General features: G+C 39.7%; 9 protein-coding genes across 9 annotated transcripts; 5 read left to right on the top strand and 4 right to left on the bottom strand.

Annotated features, from left to right (window-relative positions):
- Positions 1-5,154: 5,154 nt before the first annotated feature.
- Positions 5,155-6,716, bottom strand: PDE2_1 (3',5'-cyclic-nucleotide phosphodiesterase; the record flags this gene model as incomplete). Its single annotated transcript, XM_064824950.1, has 4 exons — positions 5,155-5,378; positions 5,435-5,950; positions 6,012-6,319; positions 6,385-6,716. 4 exons carry the CDS (start codon positions 6,714-6,716, stop codon positions 5,155-5,157), a joined length of 1,380 nt encoding a protein of 459 aa, XP_064680327.1.
- Positions 6,717-8,226: 1,510 nt separating this feature from the next.
- CDK5RAP2 (CDK5 regulatory subunit associated protein 2) lies at positions 8,227-9,836 on the bottom strand (the record flags this gene model as incomplete). Its single annotated transcript, XM_064824949.1, has 10 exons — positions 8,227-8,502; positions 8,564-8,664; positions 8,725-8,804; positions 8,873-8,924; positions 8,994-9,138; positions 9,195-9,240; positions 9,297-9,356; positions 9,413-9,530; positions 9,587-9,658; positions 9,725-9,836. 10 exons carry the CDS (start codon positions 9,834-9,836, stop codon positions 8,227-8,229), a joined length of 1,062 nt encoding a protein of 353 aa, XP_064680326.1.
- A 1,040-nt stretch (positions 9,837-10,876) lies between these two features.
- On the top strand, positions 10,877-13,240 carry YPK2_1 (Serine/threonine-protein kinase; the record flags this gene model as incomplete). Its single annotated transcript, XM_064824948.1, has 6 exons — positions 10,877-11,621; positions 11,678-11,907; positions 11,962-12,055; positions 12,109-12,440; positions 12,494-12,829; positions 12,884-13,240. 6 exons carry the CDS (start codon positions 10,877-10,879, stop codon positions 13,238-13,240), a joined length of 2,094 nt encoding a protein of 697 aa, XP_064680325.1.
- An 85-nt stretch (positions 13,241-13,325) lies between these two features.
- On the bottom strand, positions 13,326-14,128 carry URM1 (Ubiquitin- modifier 1; the record flags this gene model as incomplete). The annotated part of the gene is made up of 4 exons (XM_064824947.1): positions 13,326-13,445; positions 13,506-13,782; positions 13,843-13,933; positions 14,002-14,128. The coding sequence occupies 4 exons, from the start codon at positions 14,126-14,128 to the stop codon at positions 13,326-13,328; spliced, it is 615 nt and encodes a 204-aa protein (XP_064680324.1).
- Positions 14,129-18,302: 4,174 nt separating this feature from the next.
- ATC70_005661 (Cyclin N-terminal domain-containing protein) lies at positions 18,303-19,250 on the bottom strand (the record flags this gene model as incomplete). The annotated part of the gene is made up of 1 exon (XM_064824946.1): positions 18,303-19,250. One exon carries the CDS (start codon positions 19,248-19,250, stop codon positions 18,303-18,305), a length of 948 nt encoding a protein of 315 aa, XP_064680323.1.
- A 1,568-nt stretch (positions 19,251-20,818) lies between these two features.
- SYG1_1 (Xenotropic and polytropic retrovirus receptor 1) lies at positions 20,819-21,876 on the top strand (the record flags this gene model as incomplete). Its single annotated transcript, XM_064824945.1, has 5 exons — positions 20,819-20,951; positions 21,006-21,206; positions 21,278-21,325; positions 21,386-21,552; positions 21,604-21,876. The coding sequence occupies 5 exons, from the start codon at positions 20,819-20,821 to the stop codon at positions 21,874-21,876; spliced, it is 822 nt and encodes a 273-aa protein (XP_064680322.1).
- A 146-nt stretch (positions 21,877-22,022) lies between these two features.
- ATC70_005659 (uncharacterized protein) lies at positions 22,023-22,451 on the top strand (the record flags this gene model as incomplete). Its single annotated transcript, XM_064824944.1, has 1 exon — positions 22,023-22,451. The coding sequence occupies one exon, from the start codon at positions 22,023-22,025 to the stop codon at positions 22,449-22,451; it is 429 nt and encodes a 142-aa protein (XP_064680321.1).
- A 129-nt stretch (positions 22,452-22,580) lies between these two features.
- Positions 22,581-23,033, top strand: ATC70_005658 (uncharacterized protein; the record flags this gene model as incomplete). Its single annotated transcript, XM_064824943.1, has 1 exon — positions 22,581-23,033. One exon carries the CDS (start codon positions 22,581-22,583, stop codon positions 23,031-23,033), a length of 453 nt encoding a protein of 150 aa, XP_064680320.1.
- A 1,878-nt stretch (positions 23,034-24,911) lies between these two features.
- ATC70_005657 (uncharacterized protein) lies at positions 24,912-26,017 on the top strand (the record flags this gene model as incomplete). The annotated part of the gene is made up of 5 exons (XM_064824942.1): positions 24,912-24,927; positions 24,986-25,023; positions 25,098-25,341; positions 25,402-25,544; positions 25,619-26,017. 5 exons carry the CDS (start codon positions 24,912-24,914, stop codon positions 26,015-26,017), a joined length of 840 nt encoding a protein of 279 aa, XP_064680319.1.
- Between the last annotated feature and the right edge of the window lie 536 nt (positions 26,018-26,553).

Raw genomic sequence — 26,553 nt, 5'->3', positions numbered from 1 at the left:
GGTCAATCATGTCTGGCAATTACTTCTTTGGTCTTTGTCTGGTCTTGGGTGTCGCTCGTTCTTTGGTTTATCCGTGCTGCTGGTGTTGCTGCTGCTGCTGCTGCTGCTAATATTATGGTCCTTCCTCCTGGTCTACTATGTTTGGTGCTGCATGCTCGTTCTCTGGTCTATCCACGGTAGTGGTAAGTGGTAAGTATCTTCTTTCTTCTGGTCGCAATGATATAAAACTTCTTTGAACGTTTGTATTATTGCTTCCTTTCTCATGATAATGCATTCATGATGTTTTCTTTGTTGCATTTTCCTTCTTCGTTTGTTGGTTGTATTGCTTTACATCCGACTATTACCATGCATGTTGCTCATGTATGCATTTTTGTTGCAATAACAACGAGCTGTTCTAAACGTCTCTAATGTTGTATTTGTTATACTTTTCTTTGACTCACTTTGTGTGAGTATCCCTCTTTTGCCTACATATCACTATCTTTCTATAGTAATATGTTCTTTTCTTCTTTCTTTTATTATTTTTATGTTTCTTTGAAGCATACTTTTTTACGTTGTGGTGGATGTGCCTATCACTGAAGCTCAACAAGAACTTATCCGAGGCTAAGAGGTAGATAGGCTGCCTCCACTTGGTTATCACTACTTACTTTAGTGATGATTGAGGGTCTCAACGCCTGAATTTAAAGCTAGGTGGTGTAAGTAAGGCATGCTCTAGCACCTGGGGGAGATTTGATGATAGCGGCGGCTATATTGCTACTGTAGCGGCGCTTAAAATTTTGCCTCACATCAAAACTGGGGGAAACCCTCGCAATTTTTTTTTAGGTCAGCGGAGTTTTCAAGCGATTTGATTGGCTCAGAGGTTCAGGGACCGAAGGATTCCAGCTAGCTGATCTCCTATTGAGCTTTCATCTTTATTGAGTTAATATTTGTAATAAAAGGGTAGCGAAATAGATATAATTTAAAGTCTTTTTCTTTATTTAAGAGTACGTTAAGGTGCAAGCGTTTGATCTAGCATCCATTGCATAATAGTTCGACGTGAGGAATGTCCTTTAGATATATTATGTAAGGAACGTTATTGTATAGGTACAGTAGTACACTCATCAGTATAATATTCTCCCAGTACCCAATGCTTTGCCAAACATGTGTCTTTTAACATTTATTTCCAACATGTGGTATTAGTTTCAAGGTTTGCTAGCTTCTATCTCTTAACGAAGATTCTGGATGTACAAAGGCATTTTCGTTTCGAAGGTTTGGATCATTTGAAATTAAGCTTGAAATATTACTGCTAGAGCTCTGAAAGTAGCATGTTGATGAATTCGTAATAATAAGGTCGATGAAAATAACTAGTTGTCAACTGTATCAAAAACAAATAGCAAAGAGCTTCGTTATTACGGAGTATCTAGCTAACTTTAATATGATAGAGCCTAGTCGATGACTACTACGTTGAGATGGTATATTAGTATCAAGTCACTGAAGCCATATTGATTATTGTTAGTATAGCTAGTTCAGAGATCACCAAAGTCGATATGTTTCATATATCGTAGGTGAAATTCGACGTCCTGATATTGAGGAGACTGAATCTATTGTAGTTGTTGAGGTATCCGTGCACACAAAATTGAATGGACTTGTAAACATAGATGTGAAGTGATACGACAAGCTTCATCTATGTTGCTACACTGTTAAAGTGGCTTGAGGAAAAAGTGAATGTAGTCTAGGATTCATGCTTGTATGCAACAAAAGGTTCGATTTTGGACAGCTGCAACCTATTTTTTTTTGCATGAAAAGGCCTGAAGTGTTATAATCTTGAGAGATGCATTATTGGAAACGAACCATTAGGGAGTATATACGAGTTCATATTTTTTTGGAATGATTTCAGGTACACTGGCCATTTGTATGTGGAAAAACGAAACCAATTTGTAATGCTGTATATTAAAAATGATTTGTTAAAAGTGGGTGCATTTGAAGGGTGAGACCAAATGTTGTAAGCAGCAAGCTTCTCTTTATCTCAAACAAACAGAGCACGAAAAGGGATAAGAAAAGATGGTTGTAATGAGAAAATGGTTCGCAACAGTAACGTTAGCTTCTTATGGATCTTCATCAAGCGTAGACTTGAAATGAGCAGCAGTGTATCGAAATAGACAAAGATATATTGCAGTGTTTCCGAATGCAGCGATAAGGCGCAGTAAATGTGCCATTATTTATTGCGCATGATAAATGTTTGAAGGTATCTTTTTTTCACTGTTTTTTGTGTTGCTTGATTTATCGAGCAGTAGAAATCCCTTTCAGGTTTCCTGGGGTCTATGCCACTCTATTTGACGAGGAGCAGTTTTCTAAAGGTATAAATGAAGGTAGGTTCGTAAGCCTTACTCAAGGTTTCGACACAAACTAGCTATTATATGAGTACTTCTGTTTGCTATTTGTTCGACAAATATTCAGAGCTTATGAGTCGTATAATAGGTTGTCAGCGGGCAAGTACTAGAGTTTTCTGATTGTGTGCTCTCTTTGGGTATCATTGGTGGCCGCCTACTCCATTAAACATTACTTGAAGCAGTTAATTCGGACTGCATGTTGACAGGCTCTTTTGCAGTCTTATGAATCTGGAGAATTATTTTGTCAGATGTTGTTTGCCTTTTGATAGTTGCTTCTCGAACAACACTGGAGGCATTTTTCACAGCATTCCGTACGGCTTTCAGTCATCACTAGACTCTACCAAGTTCATGCTGGATGGTCGTATTGGTTTATGCAAGAGTGGAAGGTTGGGTTTGCATAGTATTGTGTAAACAATCATTCATAGGATCAGCTGTATTTTGATCTTTACGCTGCTTGATTCTGTTACATGGTGGTGGATAATCTGCTGTAGCAACCAATAAAAGTATGCCTTTATATACAAATGAAATGAAAAAGAGTCAATAAACTTGGATATTGATTGTGTACTAACACTTGGTTTATGGCACCTTGATGTGAGGCCATTGGATATGATGAGTTGCAGTGGTCATTGACAAAGGTTCTTAATATAAGCTGCTTTGATGTTCTTTTGGAGTTGACGTAGAACGAAGGGCAGTAGAAGCATGCCATTTAAGGCTCCATCGCGATGATTCCAGTTTGATTACGTTTAATTACCTTGTAATTTACAAGTGCATCCACCAATAGACATTCATCTTCTAAATAGAAGCCTTTGTAACAGTTAGATTGCATATGTCGCCTAAAGAATACAGCATTTGCTAATTTTTGAAAGCGTACATATAACTAACCATCTGGCTATACTAAGGAAGTTTATTCAGAAGCTCGCTTTACCCTGCATTTTAATTAGTCTTGAATTTTGTATTCATTTTTTTACTAAAGGCTTGATGATTTTTTATCTTGATGAGTGTATTGTATTGCAAGTGAGACTCCTGGAAAGTCATTCGGTGTGCCTTAGCTCTTGATTCAATCATACATTTACAAATTATGGTGTACCTGCGCGTCATTGTGGCATTGATTTAACTGGAGTTGAAGTAATATATTTATTGCGCACTGAAGCCATTCTATACAAGTGATATTGCAGTATCTCTACGTAAATAAGTACATATGCCTTTTGATGAATGTTTTCAGCAAGCTTAAACCGGCAACTATACTATATGATTGTTTCTTGTTGAGTACATTTGCGTTTGCTAATTAATATGCTGCTTGCATAAAAGAAAATTAAATAACATAATTTGAATATAGTATAGTTACCGGGTAACGTTATTTGATCGTGTGTCGTAAGAAATATCAAGATATAGAATTTAATTATTTTTAATGTGATCAAAAACGTTTTGGTCGGTGTACACATATTGGATGCACCATGATATTTCAGTTAGATCTTGTTATAGGCAAAATTTTCTCTAGCAACATAAACTAATCACTTGATTCTTTTTCATTTCAACACAGCACAAATTATCATCCCCACTTTAATGCTCATTAGATGTACACATTTGGTTTTCTGATCCGACCTGGAAAATGCAGGTTAATAATGTGTCCAAGAAAGGTAAATTTATAAAGCTCAAGACTCGGGATAGCACTGCGCATTTAGTCAACATCTTTGTATAGAATGCCGCATCACATGTTGTGGTCTATATAACTATAACATGCGCTTGCCACACCTTGTTAAATTTTTGGGTCAAATGAGTATGAGAATGTCTCTACATATTAATTGTCTCTCATTTAATACAAATAGACAGATATTTTAGTAACGATAACTGATTTTTTTTATTCATTTGAAAATATGCCCTGAGTTATTTATCATACACAACAAATAAGAAACGCCCATATTACCATCCCAAGACCCCACTCCGGAATTTGGTCTGTTCAACCTGCCCTCCGCAAGCACATTGGCTTATTATCGACTATAATTAAATACTTTCTGATAGATTCAATTTGTAGATAATAGAATTTGATGTACAAATATCGATGCAACTCTTGCTAGATCGATACAAATCTTGTACATTGTGTAGAATGATTTGCAGAAATGGTGATCCGTGTCTGGGTTGAAAGCAGCAGCATCTCCGAAAATTCAGGGGTAAAAAAAGGCACACAAAACACATCATTGATAAAGCACCCGTATTTTAAACTGCATAAGAATTACCAAACAAAAACCACGGTGTTACACCAACCAGCCGGAATGTAAGCCGCTGTATTGTTGTGATATCCTGAACAAACAGTTTCAAACTTGATTGCAGTCGAGTCATTATAAACAATTTGTCAAATTCAATGTATTGCTGATCCGTACGTACATGTAAGGTAAGGTATAAGCGTCATGTATAGATGAAGCATTTTACATGAAGTATCTTCATATTGAATAAAATGATTCAACATGATATGATTGTGAGCAAACAGAATCAAATGACTCGAGTGAGTGTCATGCAATGAATTCAAATCAGCACTAACCTTCACACGACGGTGGCAATGGTATCACTAGTTGAAAGGAGTCATTACTTTCTTTGTTTGAAGGGGATATTAATACTATGGTTTATATTTTTATTGGTTTGCTTATGGTGTAATGATGTGTGTGCGATTGTGTGAGAGTGTATACTAATGTAGATGGATTGATGAATAAATAGAAAAAAAAAAGATATAATAGATAGCAAAAAAAAAAAAAAAAAAAATAGATGATATGAAATGATGATGGGCGTATTCTGTTCAAGGTGTAGCTGTCAACGTATCATTCTTCATACGCTTACGTTGAAGATGGATGTTGTTTTTGCTCATGTCTTGATGGCCTCTCTTTCTACTTTTAAACAAGGACTTTGATTGATCTTGTTCCTCATTGCCATTATGATCGTACTCATTTGCAAGAGGATGACAAGAGCCATTGCTACCGGACAGGATCAAATGAGTAGCATTTCGAATACCTGAAGAAGACCCTACAATATAGAGTTTTAGTTGTGCTATCAGGGAGAGAGTGTAAACTAAAATATACCTAATGAGGCATCTTTTCGATCTGATGCTGCTGCTGCTGCTGCTGCTGCTGCTGATGTGGTGTCTGCATCAGGCCATACAGCGGAAGACGTGGATGAATATTTCAAGCCTTCTGGAGGAGGACTGGTAGGCAAATCAATGCTATTACGTCTTTGCTCTCCATGATGATGATAAGGTTCCTTGTCAGCAATATGATCAATGACTGAATGATGTAATTTGCGTTGTTGCACATAAGGACTTGTTGTTGGCGCATTGTCGTAAGGAGAAGAAGAGTAATGATCTGTTGTAGTAGCACCGCCACTGTTGTTGTTGTTATTGTTACCGTATAAATGATAGGAGCTGTTACTCGTGTTGTTACTATAAGCTCTATCGTTACTGCTACTACGATAATCATATGGGTTGCTCATCAGATACAGATCATTCTCTTCCGCGGTGGCGGTGGAGGACAAGATGGGAGCAATGCTTCCAGGCACAGGACTACAACTACCGCTGGTGAGGTTTTGAGATCGAATCAACACTATACAACAAATGATGATTAAGAAAATGTAAACAAATAAATAACAACAAAGAAAACGTACTTTGATCCTGTTGTTGTTGATTTGTGATACTAGGAAGAGGTTGATAGGATTGCTTTTCCCAGGTTTGCATGTTGAATGAGCCGTAATTTGTCGTGTATTTGGGTGCTGTCGTGGTGGGATTGGATGATGGAAGCATGATGGGCAAGCTGCCGCTGTTTGAGTTACTCACATTGAGAGTGCCGGAAGATGAGGAGGGAGGAGGTGGAGGCACAGACAAGAAGACAGAGGGATCCTCTACAAATAGTGGGTACAGGATGTCTACAATCTTGAACTTGGTAGCTAAATCTTTGGCTCTAGTAAAAGTGATCCTATATAAACGTACACAGTGGTCAGGCTATGAGCAGCAAAATGAGTTAAATGTATCTCTACTTACCATACACCTTTGAGATGCATTGCGCCTACTTTGACAACTACACGGCCCTTTTCGTTCTTGAGGATACCGTCTCTTTTGCCTCGAGACATGCCAACGACATTGAGCAATTTAGTGCCGTTGATCATATCATTATCTTGACGACGAGCGACGCAGACACTTTTTGCATCTACTTGGTAGCATAAAGTGCCTTCATCTTCCCAAACAGTGGTAGTCAACTTTGGTCTTTGCACAGGTGCGTTGTTGTACCCACTGAAACTGTTATGACGAGACGAATTAGAGGAAGACGAGAGAGGGGGTGGAAGCGGGGGTGAAGTGTTTGTGTTCCAGGACATGTTGGGTGGAGAGGTCCATCCAACCGAGCTATTGTGATAGTCATTGGGATGCGGGTGGTGATGATGCGAGTGGTGGTAGTGATGATTATGTAAGCCATTGGTATTATGATGGGTATTATTCAGACCAGCCGAATGATATAAAGATGTAGTAGTAGTAGTAGTAGTAGTAGTAGATGCAGTCGTTGGTTGGCATGATCTGGCATCTGAAAATGCACTTGAGCGATACTGCTGCTGATATGGATAGCTATCATTCGAGTACAAGTTGTTTGGGTAAATGCCTTCCACTATTATATTAAAATTTTAATTCCACATGCAATGTAATGTATATATGGCTTACTTACTGCTGTTTGATGATATGTGGGTTCCTTGCTTGTATATATCAGTGTAATGGAACTCTCTCCTTGCTTTTTTGAAATGGCAATGACAGGTGTATGTAAAGAAGGATGAAGGAAAGAGAGGAGAAAGAGAGAGAGAAGTTAAGAAGGGAAACGGCCCTTTTTAATACGCAAAAAAAATTAGTGAAGGGGGATGATAGTGGTGATGATATTCTAATACAGTGGCGGCGGAATGGGGGTTTTTGTTATACACACACGCACAGTGCTTCAATGATTGATTGTCTGTTTATTATTTATGCTGCAAAGCAGTTGACTTTACCTGCATATTATTTATATATAACTGAACCAACCAAATGTTCATCTCTCTGTATAAAACGGATTAGCACAGTGAGAGAAACGGGTTTGCCGTTCCTTTAAGCAACTGTGTGTATATCCCTGTTTACGCCCCATTCTCCCCCAAAATAAGAACCCCCTTATTATTGTTTCCATCTATATATCTATCCAGTGAGGATTGAAATACAACCAATGTATACGTGGTGGTATATAAATACATATTGACATGACTAGATATTTACAAGGCTTATTGTTTTGGTGTAGCAAAATAAAAAGGAAATGGCCTTGTGAACCAACAAAGCATCATTATCAATAACAAGACTCAAAATTTGGGTATTGTGAGTGTAGGATACTGTTCTACATACTATGATTCAGAAAAAGATGCAATGCAAGGTAATGCAGCAGCAGCAGCAGCAGCAAAACCAGCAGAACCAGCAAAAAGCACTGCAAAGCCATGCCTTTCATTTACACTGAAATATAGCTCTTTTGCCCGGTGCTCTGCTTGCCACATACACACACACACACACACACACACACACACACACACACACATGTGCTCTGATTTGATGTCCATTAAATGTTGTAGAGATGGAGAAAGTGCTACGCTTTGATGTGTATGTGTTTCCATTGATAAAGAAACGATGATCACGGAATTGCATACATAATAGTGCATCAAGAACTAACCTAAAATCCAAATAAATGATAGAGTGATCAGTTGCTTCTCATCCTCATCATCCCCCCCCCCTTAATTTTCAGTTTTTTCCATGTACTTGTTCTTCTTCCGAGAATCAGCACTTGCATCATAATGCCAAGACACATCAAGCGAAACTATTTTATTTGGCTTATACATTGGAGCTCAAGATCTCGATACGAGACAATTCCGCCATGTCCTCTTCTGTCAGCACCTCCACGCCTCCATCCATGTCGTCGTTCTCATCATCAGAGCCCCATTCAATATCACCCATCTTGACAAAGATAAAGTTCATAATGTACTTGAGCATGGTAGGCAATGTGTAGTCTGCAATTTCCTCGCCAGAAGAGATGTTGGGACAGCCCAAGCGTACATCAGGCACGAGCGAGCCCTTTTTATCTGTAGAAGCAGACCAATTATAGCAGTTCTATATAAATGTCCACATCGTTTTTCAGTATGCAAGTAAGATTAAATGTACTGTAACTTACCTCAAACATAAAAGTACGCTGCTTGTCACCTTTGATCATGTCGCGGATATGTACAGAATCTGTCATTGCGACTGCCTTGATATGCTCCTTGATATAATCGACTAGAATAAGATGATTTAATTACATGTACCTCTTGCCATACTATGCCATTTCAACTTTACACTCAGTATTCAATGTAAGCGCAAAACTGTAGCCGCCCCATGAATTAGCCAAAACTGCTACCTTGTCTGCTTTTGCATTTCTAGATACATTCATAAAATGCATGTTAGATAGAGTTGGTGGGCATATGTAGGAGTGGTGGAGCCTTACCTGATAAAGTTGTGGAAAACATACTGGCAATGCTCCTCAGGTGTCTCGCTGCCTATATTCAAATACACGCACGCATGAGCTTCCCTATTTTATGCAAACTGCTGCTTCCGTGTATAGTTACCAGGGACAGTAATCGCAACGCCTGTGTGTGTTTGAGCTGTAAGATTAGCACGTCCGTTATACCAGAAATTGGCATTCGAGTTCAATATGATGATTTCGTAGCCTTTTTCGAGCACCATTTCACTGGTTTGCATCATGGATCCAGACTAAGTAGTTGTGGTTTAAGCATCCAGATCGAAATAGCGGATTCCTCCCTACTTACTTGAACATTGATGTCACACATAACACGCTTACTCCATTGCCCAATTCTAATCCATGGCATGAGATCAAACAGTGTTTGGATCAGTAAAATGGCTCTACTTACCTAGTATTGTTGCCTGGGATCATGATCATTAATTTATCAGTTGTAGTCAGAGCATTGGGACTACACAAGCCTAGGTGTTAGCTTCAAAGCAGCAGCGATAGGTAATGCTTACTCACGTCATGTAGATGTAGGAATGGATGTCTTTGGCAGGGTCAGCTCCAATAGGCACAATTACCTTTCGAAAGTTGTAAGGAGCCTTTTGAAGTCGATCTTCGACAATATCTCCAATAATATCTATTGAGAATGGGTGAGATACACATTCGTTATAGGGCTACTCTTGGACTATTTACTGATGAATTTGTCGTAACGCTCTTCATTGTAAGATCTATCCTTGGGCAAATAATCAAACTCATAAGGCAAGTCTGCATTCAAAAATGTGTCAAATTCTCGTGTTTGCTACCATAGTACAATACACAACGAACACGCACCTTGGGTAATGCTGCGAACTTCGCCATTCTCTTTCAAAACGTAGCCAAAATCCTCGAGATGATCGGGAATAGGAGGCTTCTCTTCAACGTTGACCTTTCTTCTTCTATACATGTTGTTGTTGGAGGAGGATAAAGAAAATAAAGTGTGAGCCGAAAAAACCTCGTCATTTTTGATTGATTTTAAGGAGTACAAAGAAACGACGTCTTTTCCTTCCGGATGTCCAAATGTCTATTTCATGCTAACTTGCAAGATCAGACATTTCATCCAATAAATCAAGCGGTATCCTCTACAAAGATGTGCTATCTGTTATAGTCGGTATGATCAAATCTTGCTACTCTTCTTATAGCCATCTCCATAACGCATCATTTTGAGGAATCGACCCTACAGATAAGGATACTTTAGTTCGAACCTACAACGTATTACAGGCGCTATACAAGATGAGAAGGGTCACATTAATGAATCAAATACAGGATTTGGTGCAGGATTTTTATGCTAACGCTGACATGATGCAAACAGCATGGTTGTAGTTGAGAGCCTTTGGCATTCTTTTTTTTTTTTTTTTTTTTTTAAAAAAAAACAAATGTAGTAGATTTTCATAATACATTCAGCCAGCACATGCTTTAGAACTTGGTTTGGTAATCTGAGCCGTTGAAGCTCTGTGGATATGTAGAGTGCATTTGGATTTATTCAAGTTCAGATGATACAAACAGTGAAAGGCATTAGTGCTAAATTGAGGGCAGCGTAGCGCTTTCTCTCTTGTTGGGAACCTGCAAGTTCATTTCGCATGATATGGAGTCCGAATTTTTGCAATGTTGTAGAAAAAGGATGCCGAGCACGAGTGTTGAAAGCATGTTGTATCATCCAAGTCTGATGATGCTATGCAAAGATGGATCTGTCTGTTTGCTCCAAATCACTATTAAATGTAGGGCATCACCAAGACCCCGATCAAAAAAGAAGGTTAAAATTTTTTCATGTCGTGTGTGTATGCATGTTTTGTCCTGTCTGCGAGACTATGTAAATACAACACAAAAGTATTGTGTGTCTTGTTTGTTATTTATAAAGCGAAGCAAAAAGGGGTTCCGAGCCTTTCTTTCTCTTTCTCTCTCTCTCTCTCTCTCTCTCTTTTTTTTTTTCTATTTCTTCTTTCCGGAATGTTATCTTCAGTAACACCTTCACAAAGTGTCTCGACACAATCCAACTTGACACAGCAGCATCAGAAAAGCTATATACCCGAGAAAGATGATCTTTGGTCTGGCATCTTGAAAGGTGTAGCATCGTCCAAGATTGTGCCAACCAAAAACGTCCTGATTTTAGGCGAGCCAGGTGTTGGAAAATCAACATTAGTCCATTTCCTGAAAAATGATCCAAGTCCACAACAGCTGCCTAAATTCGATCACAACGAGGAACATCCAGCTTCATTTAGTGCCAATCCCAAAAACTATGCCCAGCCCAGCAACGATAACATGACTCGACAATTTCAAGACCAAGAGAAAATCGATTTGGCCTTGGGATATTCGTTTGTAGATGTCAAAGATGAAGAAAATGAAGGTAATGGTGGGACAGAGAAAACAAGGGGCAAGGTGATTTGTAACCAACGTTTATTCTCACACATGCACACACAATACACAGCGATGGCAAGACTTGGTTTGTACCAACTCAGCCTGGCTTCTCCAGAGTTCTTGCCTTTGCTGAAATTTGCCATCAGAGCAGACACAATTGCTGATTCATGTGTGCTTATCTTGATGGATTGGACGCGTCCCTGGAAGTTCCTGGAGACATTGGAGCGCTGGATCAATGTGTTGCATTATTTAATAGACGAAATTTGCAAGGAAGGGATAGCAGCAGACACAAATTGGAGCAAAGGAAGAGCTGTTGTGGATGAGATCAAGGAGAAATGTAAGCCTACACATCCAAGTATGGTTGCATCTCGTTCTTAATGTCATCATATGTAGTGGAACATTATTTACAGATGTATACAGAACCGTCCATGATAAACAGCAACATCACCATCACTGCCTCTACTTCTACCAGCTCAGTGCCCTCTGTCATGGCTACGAGCAGCACGCCTATACTGAGCAATGCCAATCTGCCTTCCACAATGGATCAGCAAGTGATGCTACCGTTATCTACTGGCTGCTTGACAAACAATCTAGGGCTGCCAATCACTGTTGTCTGTTGCAAGGTATGAACAAGCAGGGTTCAGACACGATTCTGCATGACACTAATGTACTGTTAGAGCGATGCTATCAATAAGCTAGAGCAAACACATGACTTCAAAGATGATCAATTTGATTATATCCAGCAATCGCTTCGATGCATCTGCATGAAATGTAAGTATACACGCACCACACCCGAGAACATCCAGCTCATAGCAACAAAACAGATGGTGCAGCCTTATTCTACACATCAACACTTCATCCATACACATTCCATAACCTTCGTGAATACATCCTTCATCGCACATTAAGTACTCTTGCCAAACCATACCAATTTCACCTAAAAGCGCAAGTAATTGAACGTGATACAGTACTTGTGCCTTCAGGATGGGACTCGTGGGGCAAAATTAAGGTGCTGAGAGAAGGCTTTGATTGCGATCATGTAAGTGAAGGCTGGGATGCAGATATGGATGCGGTCATTGATCGACAAAAACCCGGAAATACAGGTGCAAGAGGCACATATGAAGAAGCTATACCCAACGGTGAATCAGAGATTCAGGTACGGGATCCGATGGCGTTGGGCGGTTTCAGTGTTGCTTACTCTCTTCATAGCCTCAATACAATATACCTACCACAACCATTTGTGAAGACGAGCAGTCATTTTATGACCGCCATTATGAGAAATTACAAAAGAACCAAGAATCTAAGCAGAACGGCATGAGCAATGGATCAGGAGGAGACATGGCTAGACCTGGCGTTGTTGGGCCTCTGAGTCAATCACCAGCTGCAGCCTTACAAGGTATGATGCGAGGTGGCGGAAGTGCTGCATCCAACCCAATGTCAATAACAACGACATCACCGCCAGCATCGTTGTCATCGTTATCGTCAATAGCATCATCGCCTACTGAAAATGGCCATCATTTGGATAGAACAAGCAGCCGAAAGAAGGTAAAGCTCACTGTGAACTCACCATGCATTACAACACTAATGCAACCCGCATAGGATCTAAGCTTGGAAAAGTTACTTATGAAAGGCATCAACAACAAGAATGGCCATATGTCGCCCTTATCATCACCCGGTGGTGGTAATAAGGGATCCATGCCTACTGCAACAGGAGCGATACCCAATGCTGCGGCTATGTCTGTTTCGCCAACCAGCGCCAGTCAACAGAATGCACCTTCGCATGAAGTATTAGCCAATTTCTTCCAATCGCTTTTAAAGAATTCATCAGGCACAGGTGGTGGCGGTGGTGGATCTCCTACCTCTGCTACATCGCCCCTCGGTGGACCAGGTGGTCAACCTAATGGCAGAAGCCATAAAGAATTGGACCTGATGAGACAATATACCGCAAGCAAATAACTTATATCCCCCCTCTCTCTCTCTGAAAATCAAACGTTTAGAGCAATGCCCATGTATTCTCTACACCAAAAAAAAATTCATATATTTATTTCCATAAATTAAACTGCAATGGTTGAATTGTATCTTTTGATGTTTGTTTGAATTGCTCAATGGTATCCCAAATAGCTTGCTGAACCTTGTCCTTGGATTGACTCGCATCGATAAACTACGCACAAGCACTCAATCATCAGGTATTCGGCACCCAACGCATCTCTTGTCCTCTTACCTTCCATGAGTCGTCTTGCAGCTTTGCAAACTCATCTCGCACCTTGATCTGCAGCTCTCTCTTTTCATAGCGTTCCTGTCCAAACCCGCCTCTTTTCTCTGCTTCGTCAATTGTCAAATCAAGGAACAAGACAATATCTGGTCTCAGTAATCCAATGTCTGGGTTGCGGCACCATTCTAAATCCAATCCTTTGGCTGACGAAAACGCGACGCCTGAGAAAGCATATCTATCTACAACCAATGTGATGCCGTTGTTTAATTTCTCTGATAGCGCTTTCCTACGAATGTAGCACAGTATCAGCAAATACAACAATCTCTCGTTGCGATTGATACTTTACATTGCTTCCCATCGGTTGGCTGAAAACAAGAGATGAATAGCATGGTCGTCTAGATCGCTCTTTTGTTGAAGATAATTATCAATCATTTTGCCTGTTTGTGTGGTTCTGTCTTTTGTTCTGTGAGGTTGGAAGAGTCTGATAAACTAAAAAGAAACATACCTGGAAACTTGACTAGCTCAGTGGCATTGCCAGCTTGCTGGAGTCTGCCTACAAGATTCTCACATTGTGTTGACTTTCCTGAGCGATCACAACCTTCCACTACAATGAGTAAACCGCGTTGTACCATGATGGAGTGAATGTATAAATGATTAAAAGTATCTGGATTGGAGCGCGTTTCTTGTTCCTATTCAAGTCGAGTGCCTTTGAAATGCAGCAGCGTGCAATTCATATTGAGCGAATGAAATCTGCAAGATCTGTTTTGACGTTCAAGTGAGATGTACTTGCGCTACATGGCAGCAAATTATGCGAGCCTAGGATGCTGTATATCAGACGCCATAGCTATGTGATGGTTTATGTCACTGCGTACAGAGACATTATCTAGTCAATCACCATTTTTTCAGATGTGTTGCATAAGAGGCTAAAGCGTTAACGTCAGTACGGAATGCTGTGATTTATCTATTGTCCCAGTGATACATTGTACTGTAAAGCTTTGGACTCTATATCTTTACTATATATACTGTAAAACATTCAAAAAAAAAGTAGACAAATAAATCATATTCTTTCAAGAATTTAAAGAATTGAGTACTGTACAAGGTGAATAAAACCACTGGCAAAGCCGGCATTGGGGAGGAGGTTTGGAGAAGGTGCTAAGCTCATCCATCGAGAACATAAAGCATCTAATTCAACATTTGGTGACATTGAATTATGAGGCGGTTTTACCGTAGCGAAAAAAAAAGTGCATAACCATAGTATTCAAGCAGCAAATTTGGTTCTTCATTTCCATTGTTAATAAGCTTACCAGCAACATAGCGCATCAAAATTTGTATAAATTAGCTTTACCAAAATCAGTATGCCTTCTATTCAAATTGGAAGTTGCACAAGCAGCAGAACTGCCCTTCCAGTAAATTGCAGCTACCAAAGATGTGATTCATGCCGTGTAAATAATAGCTATAAAGCAAAAACATAACCAAGTTTGACAGCTTTCAAACCTTCATATCTTGACATATAGACCTTTCTGAGCTGTCAGAATAACGCCAAACAATTGTACTTGAGTAGTAGTAACTTCCTGACACCTTTGCTCAAGTTTTTGGGGACCAAAAAAAACATGGCCAAAAATCGACCAAAAACCTTGAGGTACCCCTCATGGTTTTTATCGAAATTCAAACGACCGCGTTTTTTGCCTTGAAAACGAAGACTTTTACTATGGTATATATTGAATCAAAATGTTTCTCTCGACCCTAAGCAACCTCTGAAACCACTTTTATGAGGCTTTCATATGCAAAATATGGCTATTTTTGCTGAAAACCTCATTTCATATTTTACCAAATTGCTCAATCATTTCAGTCAAAACACTTATTACAGTTAGCACCATTGGAAGCGCCTTGAAAAGTGCTTCAAGAATGTATTAGGCAGCATAGGGTGATCATCACAGTTTATATAGTCGAATATCACAAAATAAATTAAAGAAGTCGAAAAAAGACATGATCTGTCCAATCTTGAACAGAAAAAAAAAATAATACTGAGTTTGAATTAATTTTGGCGGCGGCAGTGGCGCTGCCGCTGGCTGACCCAAATACCTTTCTGTTGATGACAATGATGATGCGATGCTGATTAAATGGGAATCATGTAATTGAAAGGGCAATTGCTTAGCCCAAATACTTTTTTTTTTTTTTTGAAAAGCTTTGCCTCATGAAGAGGTCATTTTGTTGGTATGTTAGCCACCCCCGTCTCTCAAATGGCAAAGAGTCAATGAAGAACTCAATAAAAGACACACCTATTTCATTTGATGGTGCTAAGACTTTGAAGGGTATGTATTCTATGATGGGTATCAATTCTCCAATGGTTATTATTTGCATGTGCTGTTTGCTCAAGTTTTCTCTTTCTTGTCTAGTGAGAGTAAAGTAATCTAGACCACATCCTGAAAAAAAAAAACTGGATCATTGCATCTTGCATGAGTCGAAATGGTATTGGCAATGTAACAGTGTTGGTTAACGTGTGCAAATGAGCAAGCACATGGAAAACTAGATTTGGGTCGTCTTAGTCTTGCACTGCATGAGCAGTATTTACATCGATAACAGCACGTACAATAGTGCAAATGACGCCTTGCTGTTGTGATAACTGGGTGCTTTGATGCAAATGTGTTTGATGATATAGTGTAGAGAAAACAACCACCAATGAGCCACTATCATCATAGATACACAAACCTCCGCGACAAGGATTGGTCGACAAATTAATATTGAACACAAACCAGCAGCACTAAACCACAAACCTCCACAACCAGCATTGATCCACAAACCACCATTGACTCAGAAAACTCCACCATCACTGAACCACAAAAAGCCGCCATCAGCATTGAGCCACAAAAAACCACTGAACCATTTAAAGCATAGTCATCCACACAATGGACAAAAGAAGGTTAAAAACCGAAATGACAATCCAAGGCAGACCGAAAGAGAAAGGCTCTTGAAATCAAAATAAATTACAAACGCTACAAGACTGCTTGTATGGCTCGTAAGTTTACTGTCATGGAGGCATAAGCAACTTTGAACTGAACGTCTTGCGATGATGATGATCACATGGATTGAAACATAAAACGGGCGGTTTTGATAGTCAAGGAGATAAACAAGAGCATGTTGAAAGCAGCGATGATGGCGATGTATTGTTTGGATCGATTGAAAAGGCTAAAGGAGTGGCATTATATTTATTGGAAGGTCTGAAGGAAGAGTTTGATGCCGATATGACCAAGAAGATTATTGTGGACACTGCAAAGGTAGCTGGAATTCAGCTGTATACACAAAGGGATACAAGTATCAACGTGGATGTGGATGTTCAGGATATGCAGTGTCGAATTGATCGATTCAATACAGGGACATTGGCGATCAAACAGCGAGATGATGGCACGAATTTGGTGCACAGCTCAAGTGGCTGTGTTTGTGTATTTATTCAAGGTATCACATTTGATGAAGGAAGCAGACGCAAGTGTAAAGCACAAAAATATTGAATCAGCAATTACAAGACGGATTACAAATCAAGAAGGCGCCTCAATACAGCAAGTTTTCTCGAGTTGTTAAACTGTGTGATGTGCTTGGTGTGGCAGGTGGTTATGCCATGGGCATGCATATCAAGATTTGTTCGATCGAAAATATTGTAAATGCTGATTTCAAGACTACTTCAAAGATTTGAAAACCAAGAGAGCACTGATCAACTTCTGCCAGACCTTGCGTGTCAGTGACAATGGCATGTCTATGCTTGGATCGCTTGGATGAATTGAAATAAAGTGGGATGGGTGGGTGGGATTTCTAAGATAACTTGACAAATGGCTTATGATAATGGTAATGGCATGTTTGGGATTTTTTAATATAACTTAATCATGGCTTTATTATAATGTCTTTTGTCTTTTAATGGTTTGGATGCAACTCTGTCTGGATCAAATGGAGTTGCATGTCAATCAATCCTCAGGTATAAATATCCAGCTATATTTTGCGCATTGCCAATGGCAGGCAGAGATGCATGATGTTTAATTATAGTTTGGAAGCTTATATGCTATTTTATGAAACTAGCGATGTTTTATGGCTATATTATAAATGATGCTACTTTCCTTTGTTTTCCATTTGGAACTTGGTAGGATTAACCACGAACAGGTGAAAGTAGATGTAATCCCAAAGTGAGAAAAAGGGTGTAATAAAGGGGATGTGGTGTGTTTCAAATCAAATGATCTCAAGATAATCCATTTGTCGTAAGAAACGTTACATGCGCGTAGGATTATAACGCTTTACACTTGTATAACAAATGGATCATCTTGACAAGAAAACAAAGAGGAAGATCTGTCGTAAGAAACGTTACATGCGCGTAGGATTATAACGCTTTACACTTGTATAACAGATCATCTTCTTGATAAGAATAAAACAAAGATAATCTACTATCCGCTACATTATCGGGTGAACCAACAACGCTTTACACTGCAATAGCGAATACCTTGATAAGAACAAAACAAAGAGAATAATTTGTCGTAAGAAACGCTACATGCGCGTAGGATTATAACGCTTTACACTTGTATAACAAATTATCCTCTTGATAAGAATATGTAAAGAGAAAAGTAAAGAAGGCCCAAATTGGATAGACTGGACTGTCTTTTGTGTTTTTTTGTGTTTTTTTTTTTTTTTTTTTTTTTAAAAAGGTTTTTATTACTTGCTCCGCGTAGACAATAGTAGCAGGACTATAATCAAGCGGCGGGCGCAATTTTCTGTGATAATATTATATATGTTTAGACAAAATATGAGAACGATATAAAAGAGGGACTATTATAGGCTGGCATGAATGAGATCTTCGTCGATCATTTTTTGGATGTCGAGTCGGATACTATTCAGCACAGCGGCGGGAGCGAAGGAAGTTTGATCGAAGATTAGACGATAGTGAGCTTTCCAAATGTTAGACATCGCAATGATGACTATATGATGAGAGGAAGCACGAGGCCGCTGACTATATCGAATATTGTAAAAGTCGAGAGTGAGGAGGGAATGGCGGATATCATCAATGGTTACCGTGGGCCAGAGGAACTCAGAGATAATACCCTGCCAGACCGCTGCCTTGGGTGGACATTCAAAAAGGAAGTGGTCAGTGGAATCTTCAACTGAGGAACAGACAAAGCACAAGGGGGACAAGTAAACAGAGGGGAACCTCAGATTCAATAGAGACTGATGGGGAATGCAGTTGTTGATGAATCGATATACGACATTTCTTTGGATCATGGTCAGGGACAAAGACCAGAAAAACGACCATTGGGGAGATGCTATGGCAGCCAATCGTTGAGGAACGACGGAAGCAGACGAGCATGCTTGCCGAAACGATTTGGATCTACAGCCAGTGGAAGTCATTGCAAGGTTGTTGTCAGTTGTGAGGTGATCAACAAATGGTTGCAATGAAGGACTGGATGGTGAAGGAAAGACAGCGGAGGAAGGAACACACAGAGGGAGAAAGAAGGGTTGCAACTTAAATGTGCCTTTTGCAATGCCCTGAATCAGTTGTCGAGGTGCACGCTGCCATACAGCAAGTGTGGGGTCGAAGGAACGTTTCCAATGCAGAAATTGCTCAGTTGTATGCACAGCAAAGACGTCGGCGACAGTCATTGAATGGATTTTGCGAGGCAATCTGACACCAAGTAGAGGGTCGGAAAATATGACGATGGATAGAGGTAGCATGAGAGCAGTGGGCAAGTTGATCACGACGTCGTCAAAGTTCCTCGGTAACATGTCGATTGATTTGTACATCATATCAATGGTGTTTGCGCGTCGTATTGTTGTGAGCCGTCGTCGTGCGACTGGAAAGAGCAGCGGTAGTTGATGATGAGAGGAACGGTTGTGGTTGTTGATATGATATACGAGAATAGCCAGCAGTGGATTATTAGTGGAAGACGAGGAATCCAATTGTAGTAAGGGAGATACCCAACGAAAGTACAATGCAGCATACTGGAGATTGACGTCGAGTATGCCGAACTGTATTGCCTTATGAAAAGGGCATGAGTTTTCCAGCTGGCCCCACCAGCCAAAATTAATTCAAACCCAGAATCATAGTCTGTTCCAGATTGGACAAATTTTGATGATTCTGGACTCGACCGAGCTATTTTTGCAGATTCGACTAAGTGAAGTATGATAATCACCCATGCTTCCTTAAGCTTTCCTGGAGTACTTTTCAAGGCGCTTCCAATGGTACCAAGTTATATAGATGTTTTGAATGCACTTATTGAATGATTTGTAAAAATATGAAAAGAGGTTTCTGGCCAAAATGTCGAAATTTTACATATCAAAGTCCCACAAAGATAATTTCAGAGGTTGCTTTGGATCGATAGAAACATTTTGATTCAAGATATACCATAGTAAAAGTCTTTATTATCAAGGTGAAAAATGCGATCGTTTGATTTTCAATGAAAACCATGAGGTACCCCTCATGCTTTTTGGTCGATTTTCGACAATGTTTTTTGGGTCCCCAAAAAGTTGAGCAAAGGTGTCAGTAAGTGAGTACTAGGCGAGAGCAATTATTTGGCACTATTCCGAAGGTTTAGAACAGCTTCTATCACGAGAAAACACGGCTCAAATACACCCAAACTACGCTGTGTTTCGCTGATTCTTGAGTAATAAGAAATAATACAGTTATGCCACCTGCCCGTATATAGGTTGTTTCCATTAATGCAGGCATAGAGCATCCTCAAAGAGTCAGATCGGTAGCGTTAGGCCATCTATGGAGGGGCCTCGCGTCATAGTAGAGAGTTGAGATACAAAACGCTAGTGTCTATCAGTAGGATAGTTTGAGGCATGGAAGCATGAATGCTATTGATAACAGGATACTACCCTTTTATACGAATTCAGTAAACGCAAAGTCCTCCAGACCACTATTTCATCGTTTCTCTGATTTATTCTTTCGCTTGGTATTGACATTAAGATATCATAGGAGCTCACAATAATCGATTGATTCAAATACACTGATAAAATATGTAAGGCTCTCGCATTTTGGCTAGCGAAGATGCAACCGCTGTGTTCATCAAACATAACTCAACTATCTTTGTGTACTGTGTACCTTGGCAGTTTGACAGCTTTTGGGGAACAGTAGCCTCACTCGTAATAAAGATGGCATGTGATGACAGCACTGGATCTTACTGCAAGCAATCTGCCACTCCATCATGAAACAATGGGATTTCTTGTGATCTGGCTTTCAATGGGTGACCATAGGAAAACTTTCAGCAAAAGGGCTCATTCTTCTTTTTCTTTCTCTTCCCTTTTTCTCTTTATTCACAGAAACATAGTATTTGGGAGACAAGAGCGATATGCAGAATCGTATTACAAAGTCATGCCAAATAAGAAAGAACAAACGAGCTGATAGACTACGTGATCTACTCCAATTAACACCATCCGATTCTATTCTACTTGATGCTTGCGCAAGAAAACCACCCAATGACGGTTAGTGTCTTTTGCACAGTGGAACAGTAGAGGCTAATCATGGCTCTATTACAGTCAAAGCCTTATTAGAAGCACTGCCAGAAACCAATCCAGATACCATTCGAGATAAATATTTACGGACACCTTTACATATAGCATGCGGGCGAAAGGATGATTTTGAAAATGCAACAGCGATAGCCAGATTGTTGATCAAAGCAGGTTCCGATGTCAACAATGGAGTGGGGGATGTAGATGGTTTACAGCCAATACATATGGGTGAGTGAGATGGGAAGCAGGAGGAGAGACAAGGCAGGTAGGAATACTAAATGCAATCTATTATGCTTTAGCTGTGCTTGCTGGAAATCATCAATGCGTACTTATGCTGTTACACGAAGGTTGGTATGTTTGAAAAACAGTGTTCTGCTCTCAAAGGATTCATATTCACATTGGCATAGGTGTAAATATACCAGCTTCAGATCCCTTTCGACTTACACCCTTACTTCTTGCGAAGCTCAAGTTAGATAACCTCCGACATGCTCAACATTCAATTCACAATATAGAGGATGATCAGATTCAATGGATGTCAGAGAGTGCGAAAAGTCAATATGATGATGTGAAACAGGTACGTGGTCTGAGGCGGTTAGAGAGGAAGGAAATTAACCATGGCCGCTAGATAACTCAAGTGTTGGTGTCTCATCTAGCAAACAAGCACATCACTACCTACGGATTACCGTCCTACGACACATCAGGCTACCATGGATTATCAGACTTTTTGTTCTCAAAGCAATCCGACGAGGAGTTGAGCGACACGATATCTTCCATTACAGACAAATTAGCCTCCATAGGCATGAACGATGTAGAAACAGACGATAAAATCATTCAGGATTCGGTGAATGGGCTAATAGAAAAAGTCAAAAAATTAGGCATCAATGAAGCAATAAAGTAAAAGCAATCAAGCCATTATGCTGCTCTTGTCGATTAAAACACAGCATCATAACACACACAATTGTCTCCTTAAATCGTTTGTTTACGCCGCGTTGTTTTCACTAGCTTCTCTTCTTACATCAAACAAAAGAATAACATCGTCTCAAAATGAAGATGACAGGCTGGCAAACACGGTTAGCTTTCCCGGTGATTCCAAGGGATCAATGGGAATTCCCTACTATGCCTCCTGAATCCACTGAACCAGAGGATCCATCAAGAGTACGTTCAGATGGCGACAACGCCTCTCGCTCATCAGTCAAAGGAAAGGAGAGGGAAGTTGTAGTCAAAGAAGAGGGAGCTTCTGTCAGAAAACTACCAAAACGTAAACCTAGGGCCAAACCTAAACCCAAATCCAGGGCGCAAAAATCAAACGGACAATCATCATCAGTTACAGAGGCGCCTCCTCAACCGACAGCGACTGCGCTTCAGGCCTTGAACACAAATCAAACCGAGGATGATGAGCTGGTGTATATTAAGAGCGAAGATACGGACATGGTTATGCCTACTATAAGCAAGTATCTCATGTATTATGCGTAAAAGACAAGTTGAATTCATTCTTTCTCTTTAGTACCTGATCCCGATGATCAAAGCTTTTACTGTCGTGCCTGCAACGTGCAAAAGCACTCAAGAGCAAGTTACCGATATCACCTGAAGCATATTCACAAAATGCAATTGACAGCACTCCAACCGCTGCCATTCACTGTCAAAACGGCTGATGTTCGACCAGAAGTACTGCCTAATGTGTATGACCCTTATTTCTACTGTCGCATCTGTAAAAAGAAATACAAGGATGCCATCTCGTACCGCAGACACTGTCAAAACTACCATGGCATTCAGCTCACTCGCAGCCCCTCTATTCCAGACCCCAATATTGAGCCAGATCCGGACGATCCATTGCATCACTGTAAAGCGTGCAACAGGTCCTATGAGATAAGAGCTATATACAGAGATCATTTACGCCGAATTCACAAGATGGCGTTGGAACCAGCATGCAATCCTGCTAATCTTGATAGGTCTAAAGGATTTGTATGTAGGTTCTGCAACGAAACATTCGAAGAGGGCAAAGTATATGGCGTACATTTGCAAACGAATCATCAGGGCAAGTTGGAGAAGAGATGAAATGGATAGTTTGGGAAAACGTGGTTATAGGCCATAATAAAGAATTATCTAAATTAGTAATGCACATGTTTCTTGATAATTACCTTTATTTTTTTTTTTTTTACTGCATAAATCGTATGACCAAATAATGTCAGTCTTACACAAGAATACGCATACATGTTAGTACCACACTTGTTTGTAGATTAAGAGGAAGACGCGCCTAGGCGGTTAGCAATAGCAATAACGTCTTGGTTTTATTAGATACAGATACTTACAAATGTTATTATATATATATATGGCTGATATGAATGGTGTAAAGACTTATTCTTTAATAAGGACAACTGATCTTTTTTTTTTTGGCCTTTGGATGGATAGGAATGCACCAGCACATTGATTGTCAGTGAAATGATGCTTAAATAAAGAGCTTTATTGTCTGTATCTTCATGGAATACCTCTTGGCGTCTTTCGATGATGTAGGAATCGGACACTTAGACCTCAGGTGATGTCGGCAGCAGCCTTAGGCAGCGTTCTTGGTGAAAATGTAGCTGCGCTCTTGGATTTCATTGAGGGAAACCACTTAAGCATTATATGAGTATCATAATTATTGTAGGACATCCTCTTGTAGATACGGTTTTAAGTCAAAGTAAGCATTACACTAGAAGTAAGTATGTTGATTTATTAGAAAAATTAAACAATATCGATCGCTCTAAAACTCGAGTAAGCCATCATCACTTGGATCGCCATGGCAATCCACTCTTCTGCAGAACGGAAAACACTAAGAGTGTCAATTAAACATTCAAAGTTGAAAATTATAGTACTACCGATTATCTTCCTCGGCCGTATTCTATTACTATAATCAACACGACTGATATTACCATTTCATCTCCATTGCAAGCTACTTTTTACTTCTACCCATCTTCACCCTAGACATTGGAAGAAAATCATGGCATCATCTTTCTGGTGTTCGGTTTCTAGATAGCGTTTCCATTAGTGCATATCCTGTTTCTATTTCTCCTATTAAAGGATGTTCATGTGTCATTAAAAAGAAAGTTAGGGTGCACGTTGTTTATATAGTCTTTGCTGGAAAATATATAGTAGCGATAAGGGTCGCCATGTGCGGACCTGGTCTCTATACCTTGTTTAATGTTGCATTAGCCTTGGTATCACCGGAGAATTCAAACAGGATAGATGCAATTCAGTATCATCATTATCAGAGGCCAAGCTGATGCGATGATAATAACAATGTATTTCTATCAAAAGGGGGCCTCATTTCTAAAAGAACACGCGATAACTAAATATAGGTGTCTTGCTCAATGCGAGCCAAAGAAGCACCTTGTAGCCTCTTGGTCAGGTCACAAGTTGGAATGCCCAGCATATTTCCATTTTAGCAGGCAAATCCTTCTTATACAAGCTGAAAATAGACAATGCAAGGGAGCTGATCAATTGCCATTTTTATGAAAATGTGCTCAATTGACAGTGGAGCCATTATATTCATTGTAATAGAAAATACACATCTCCTTAATCTATGATATGTGACGTAGACTTGACAATGCTATGATTTGCAGTAGCATTAGAGTCAAGTGCAGCAAATTAGGTTGTACAGATGCACATATAAAAATAAGGAAAGCACTTTGTAATCTCTTTTTTTCCTCTTTCTTCCTTCTTTTTAAATTAAATCCCTTCCTTTATTCTAGAAAAAAATACACTATATAAATTTGAGGTGATTTAAAGAATATTTTATACTAGTAGTTATTCATGAAAAAGTAGATGAATTTCGACGAGAATGCTCAGGTACATACTCATGTTTGTCCCAATTCATACAAAAAACATTAATAGCCATAAAAGCTGTCTATTTGTGATTCAAAGTCCTCCTCCTATTGTATTGAGAATAACTGGGCAATGCGACATATAACAGGTACGCACTTGATTCACATGTGTCCTGAGTTCGCATAATAACCATTTGCACTTGGCAGAACCAGACCTGGAACACCGCTACTACTATCGTGAAAAGGTATGCCATTGAGAGGAATAAGGAGGAATAATACATGTTAGGAGACTTATAGCGATAAAATCCCTTAAATGTAGCTATGTACTTCTTACTCGACACCCATTGCCAACAGCAACAACCGCCATCTGCTACACCAACGAGACGATTATGATGATGATGCAGAGCAAGATCTGGAGTATTCGTTTAGAGACAGGAACCAGTTCCTGAAGGAAATCAGTCAAGTGCGACAGGACATTGTTCGGTTCAGGACTGAAATGAACGGTCTAGCGAAACAAATGGATGGTATGGAGATTGATCTGAATCATTCAAAAGATAGAGTTCGTAAGTTTTTTTTATCATCCAAATGTCATTATGTAACACCCATCTCAATCTTGTGGGTAGGTGAAATCGAAAAAGGGTTGACAGCAACGCAGGAAGTCAATGTCAACCTCCAAGTCTTGCTAGAAAGAGCTGTAAATAACCAAAGAGAATCAGATGTGCATGCAACGCGGGCGATGCGACACATCCACACAAATTTAGCCACTGTGAGTATTGAGAGATGGGGTGTTTTGTTATGCATAAACGCAAATATTCACACACACACGCCTACTGTTTGCAGGTTGTGTATGAGACAGGTCAGTTACGAGGTCGGCTCACCACCATTGCAAACTATCAAAAACAGCACCAGGGCAATGTAAGCCATATGGCAGAACGAATGCGCGAATATACCAGTATGCTTGAACAGGCGCAAGGCACCATACAATCATTAAAGGAGCCTAGCAACAGAATACGACTCTTGCTTTCACCAGAAGCAGAGGATGTCTTGAACTCGCTCGACATCAAATCCAACGCTGACGAAATCAAGGATCGCTACAAGCATCGGATTATACGAAAGCGAGCATCCAATCCTGAAGTAGCTACATTTTCATCTCCCGTGGTGTTGAATCGAAAAAAGCAAGCTTGGTTACCTCAAAAAGGGTTAAGAATCTTACTAAACGATTATCATGATGGCTTTTAGCACATGTTGTACAAAGCATCCATTTAAATAAAAAAAAATCCTGCTATTTTTTTATCGTATGTAAATAGCTATTGCATGATTCCGTCTTTTGGTTGCTCTTCTTCTTCTCCATCCCTCTCTTTTTAACTATCTTCATATACAACAACATTTTTAAAAATGACAAACAGAGCAAAAGGCGTAGCCGGACAGTCGCCAATTATCATAGGCGCCTTCATACTGTTACTGGATTTGTGGATCATCTATAGCGCCATCATATCATCGAGGTCCATAGCTTTCAAATTGGGTTGGACTATCACTGTGGTTATGTTTCCATTTGGTGGTTTAATGCTGTATCTACCTATCTCCATCTTGAGTAATCTCTCAGGATCATCATAAGCAACTCATGTATTCCCTCAAGCATTATTTCTTGTACCAGGTGGATGTGAAAAATACACAGCTGATACAAACAATGCCCATATCCACACACTCGCATAATTAGTTGTGATTTAATATGTTACAATTTTATTTTTTGATATAAAATACTCTAAATATTATAT

Source organism: Mucor velutinosus (genome assembly GCF_035048745.1).
Source record: "Mucor velutinosus strain NIH1002 chromosome Unknown tig00001544, whole genome shotgun sequence".
Lineage (NCBI taxonomy): Eukaryota > Fungi > Mucoromycota > Mucoromycetes > Mucorales > Mucoraceae > Mucor > Mucor velutinosus.
Note: the sequence above shows the minus strand (reverse complement) of the source record. Positions and strands in the feature narration are given on the sequence as shown.